This window comes from Hylaeus anthracinus, unplaced genomic scaffold (genome assembly GCF_026225885.1).
Source record: "Hylaeus anthracinus isolate JK02 unplaced genomic scaffold, UHH_iyHylAnth1.0_haploid 11978, whole genome shotgun sequence".
Taxonomy (NCBI): domain Eukaryota; kingdom Metazoa; phylum Arthropoda; class Insecta; order Hymenoptera; family Colletidae; genus Hylaeus; species Hylaeus anthracinus.
The window spans coordinates 2065496-2069788 of NW_026534326.1; the positions used below are offsets into that span (position 1 = coordinate 2065496).

Here is a 4293-nt window from a genome sequence, read left to right on the forward strand (position 1 = left end):
TTAGGGAGTTGACGCGTTAGACTCCACACATCTTGTACCAAGCGTTACCAAATTAACGCGTTAAACTCTACGCATATTCTGTACCAAGTGTTAGGGAGTTGACGCGTTAAATTCCACGCATATTCTTGTACCAAGCGTTACCAAATTAACGCGTGAAACTCCACGCATATTCTGTACCAAGTGTTAGGGAGTTAACGCGTTAAACTCCGCGTCTGTAGCGTCCCAAGCATAGATGGGCAAAACCCTAGGCTTCGAATAAATCTGAAGTTTGTTGATATGTTTGTCTCGTTTCCTTCTTCGGAAAAGAGGAAAGGAGATAGAGTTATCAGCAACCTACAGATTTATTCGAAGCCCAGGGTTTCGCCCATCACTAGTCCCAAGTATCATCGAGTCGACGCGTTAAACTGGTCGTTTGTCCTGACTTTCAAACTGTCAAGTAAAAGAAACACGTATACACAGTAAATGTGTAATTGTTTACATCTCCTAACAGCCGTCTTCTATCTCCTAATTATAACCTTGGTTCTCTAACGTAACCGTGTGTTTCCAGGCAAAAGTGCAATCTCCGTCGACAGGGCCGAGCACAAATCCATTCCTCAGTTCTCCAACGAACAATGCGGATCAGCCGATCGTGGATTTGTTCGGAGCGCCATCAGCGACAGCTGACAACCAGGTATACATAGATCTTTCTTCGTAGCGTAGACTCGACGCAGCTGACTATAAATTCCTTCCGTCGTTTTTAGTCGCAGAGAGCGTCCGATGACCTGCTTCAGCTGGCGGGCAATCCCTTCGCGGATATGTTTGGCGGCTCGCAGCCTGCACCTGCTCAAACCGCACAAGCGCAGAACAACATGTGGATGACTAACGGTAACGGTAAATACAAGTATTACGTAAACGTTTGATCGTTTCTCGTTCGTTTCATTATTTTCTACTAACACGTTGACCGCCAGGCTGTATACCAGTGACAGTGTTCTTTTCACCGATGAAGAAAAGTAAAATTCGTTTTGAAAGCATCAAAGGAAATGAATTTAAACAGAATCGATGAAATTTCATGTAGTTTGAGAAAAATACTGCGTACGACGGATGGCATGAGTTCATGACCGATTTAAAAATGAAGTTCAATTTCATGTAGTCGTCAATTTTCACGCGAAACATTTTCAAGAGTGTATCAGGTCCGGCGGTGAACGTGTTAACCACGGTCTTCGGTATTTCTCTTTGATTTCATTGGTACCTTTTTTATTTTTTGATTTGTAGGTTTCGCAGCAGCGCCCCCAGCAAATAATAATTTTGTTACAGATAACAGTTTCTCGTCCGTATTCGGTAACCAAGACTCCCAACCTGGTGAGTGCTCCCGACTCGTCTACCGTCCCTTTCTCTATGGGAATAAGAATTGTTTATAACTATACCGCACTTCTCCATGAAAATTCTGCACCGTCTCTTTCTGTCTCCACATTGTTAACATTGTACATATACACGACTCTTTACATCCACTTCGCTTAAACTATTTTTGTTATCGTGTATCTGCATCTTACTAAATTGTCTAGACATAGAGACGATGCCTGTGCAAGTTAATCCACACTTGGACGCTATCGGTAGGAATGCCGCGATAACATTCCTCTCGAGCATATACGTAAACTAACCGGGAACAGATTGCATTCGTCACGAGTTTCTCCCATAGTTCCGACACCGATTACCCAAAGTGGGGAATATTCATGTCGTGAATTAGTTGCAGAACTTTGTTAATCGTTTGTGTGGTTCGTGGTATGGGACTTTGTTAACTCGTCGAGCGTTATTTTATTCGGGTACCGAAGCACTGAGAAGCTGACATCGTTGCTAAACGGTCTCTCCGGAGGGTTTCACGCTATGAGAATCAACCCTCGGTTACTTCGCGTGTACAAGAGGGGACCAACGAGACTTTCGATACTGCTGAACGTCGTACTTTCTCTACGTGGTTATATGGAAATGCATCCTGGAGACTTTCACGTTATAAGAATGTATCGTGAAATTTTTTTTCTCGCGAACGATGCAAGTTGCGGCTATATGTTATTCAACATAAAGTGCTTCATTTTGAGCAAGCGAATGAAAAATAATTTTTATAGACTGTTTCAGATCTCGACCAAAATTGACGAGGGCACCCTTGGGAATTCTCAAATGAAACCTTCTTCTATTTTTAAAAAATTCAGTTTTCACTTCAGAGAAAAACTTTCTGTACGTTTCTCGTAGGGTTCCATAAGGTCTACCAGGAAAAAAAGTTTCAATTCAAATTGTTCATTATCGAAAGTGTTATGAATTTTTGAAGGTTATGTGCGTTCCTACACATTTCTCCCACGAAAATCAACTAAAGTATGAAACCTTTCAAATGTTTGATATTTTTCACAAATTCTTCGCCTAAGGACACGCAGTTTCCCGTTTCGATCATCGAGATCCGTTCATCCGATCCAGAGTTACGATTTTGTTCAAATTTCCTGTCGGTGAACAGGTTCGTTAGAATTTCATCGATATCCACAACAACAAAAATCGCCATAAAAGGAGGGTTGATCCCGGGTGTAGCCGAGGGTTGATCAGCGTGAATAGCAACGATGTTTGTTAACATTCATATCCACGTGGTCGCAACAGTCATCATCCCCATCTCGCACGTCACACGACAGTAAACCCAAAGAAATGATATATACCCCATCATCCCCCGACGCAATTAACCAGCCTACGGCTAATCGATGCACCTTGATTTCTGCGCAAGCTGGTGCTCCAGGAACGGCCGGATCCGTACCGAACCCCTTTATGTCCGACTTCCCCTCCCTCGGTTCCCAGCCACCGCAGTCAAACGCAGCCGCTTTCGGTCTCTTCGAGCAGGGTGCCGCGGCCGGTGGAGCCGCCGCTGACGGCCAACAGCAATCGCAGACCGGAGACCTGTTCAGTGCCGGCGGCCAGGCAGATCTCTTTGGGAGCGACTCAGCAGTGCTCAGCACCGCGGAGGGAGCCGCTGGGGACGTCGCCGGGGAGACGGCGTCCTCTGCGGCCCTTGCCTCCGGTAAGTCCACTGCCACGCCGCCTCCCAGACCCCCGCCTCCCGCGACAGCGACGAACGGTACACCGAGACCGTCGTCTCCGACTGTTCACGGAGCGGCGACTGGGAAACCGGGTACAGGGACACCCGGGGGATCGGCCGCCGCTCCCAGCAAGAGCGCGTTCGACGATCTGAACGATAGCATTCGCATGGCACTGGGCGGGTCTCCGTCACGACCGGCACCCGTCGCTCAACAACAACCAGCCGCGCAACAAGCACAGCAACCTCCGCAACAGGGTTTCGGCATGTTCGATATGGCCGCCAATATGCCAGCCACCGGGCAGCCTGTAATGCCTGGTGGACCGATGGCCGGCTACGGTATCCCGACCCAAGTCCCGGCGGGGTACGGTTCCCCGGCGAAGCAGCCCATTTCAGGTGACGGGAATATGCATTCGTAGATCAGTGTGACCAGATTCAACGCGATTATCGACCAACCGCGCAATCGATTCGGGATTACTCCTCGCTTAGACGATTCCTTGAGAATCGGTATGGTACGTGTAGGAGTCAACAGACTTGGTAGACCCTTGGCAGATTTGGCACACTCTTAGGACACTTGGGAGACGTTAGAGACTTGGGAGACTCTTAAGAGACTTGGTAGATTCTTGGGAGACTTGAGAGACTCTTAAGAGACTTGAGAGACCTAGGAAACTTGGGAGACGTAAGAGATTTGGGAGACTCTTCGAAGACTTGGGAGACGTAAGAGACTTGAGAGACCTAGGAAACTTGGGAGACGTAAAAGACTTGGGAGACTCTTAGGAGACGTAAGAGATTTGGAAGACTCTTGGCAAATTAGGGACACTCTTAGGAGACTTGAGAGATGTAAGAGACTTCGGAGACTCTTGGGAGATTTGGGAGACTCTTAGGAGACTTGGAAGACTCTTGGGAGACTCTTAGGAGACGTAAGAGATTTGGGAGACTCTTCGAAGACTTGGGAGACGTAAGAGATTTGGGAGACTCTTCGAAGACTTGGGAGACGTAAGAGACTTGGGAGACTCTTAGGAGACGTAAGAGATTTGGGAGACTCTTGGCAGATTTGGGACACTCTTAGAAGACTTGAGAGATGTAAGAGACTTGGGAGACTCTTGGGAGATTTGGGAGACTCTTAGGAAACTTGAAAGACCTAGGAAACTTGGGATACGTAAGAGACTTCGGAGACTCTTGGCAGATTTGGGACACTCTTAGGAGACTTGGGAGACGTAGGAGACTTGGTAGATTCTTGGGAGATTTGGGAG

At 47.3% G+C, this 4293-nt stretch overlaps 1 protein-coding gene across 24 annotated transcripts in view; it reads left to right on the top strand.

Annotated features, from left to right (window-relative positions):
• Positions 1–4293, top strand: part of LOC128896683 (phosphatidylinositol-binding clathrin assembly protein LAP) — a 36141-nt gene that overhangs the window by 23197 nt on the left and 8651 nt on the right. For 9 of the 24 annotated variants that reach the window (XM_054160062.1, XM_054160073.1, XM_054160069.1 and 6 more), the window contains 4 exons: positions 548–670; positions 741–870; positions 1252–1338; positions 2735–3436. In XM_054160062.1, coding sequence (XP_054016037.1) covers positions 548–670; positions 741–870; positions 1252–1338; positions 2735–3436 — 1042 coding nt within the window. The remainder of the gene's footprint in view (positions 1–547; positions 671–740; positions 871–1251; positions 1339–2734; positions 3437–4293) is intronic. The other 15 variants (XM_054160077.1, XM_054160084.1, XM_054160085.1 and 12 more) reach the window with 7 other exon arrangements.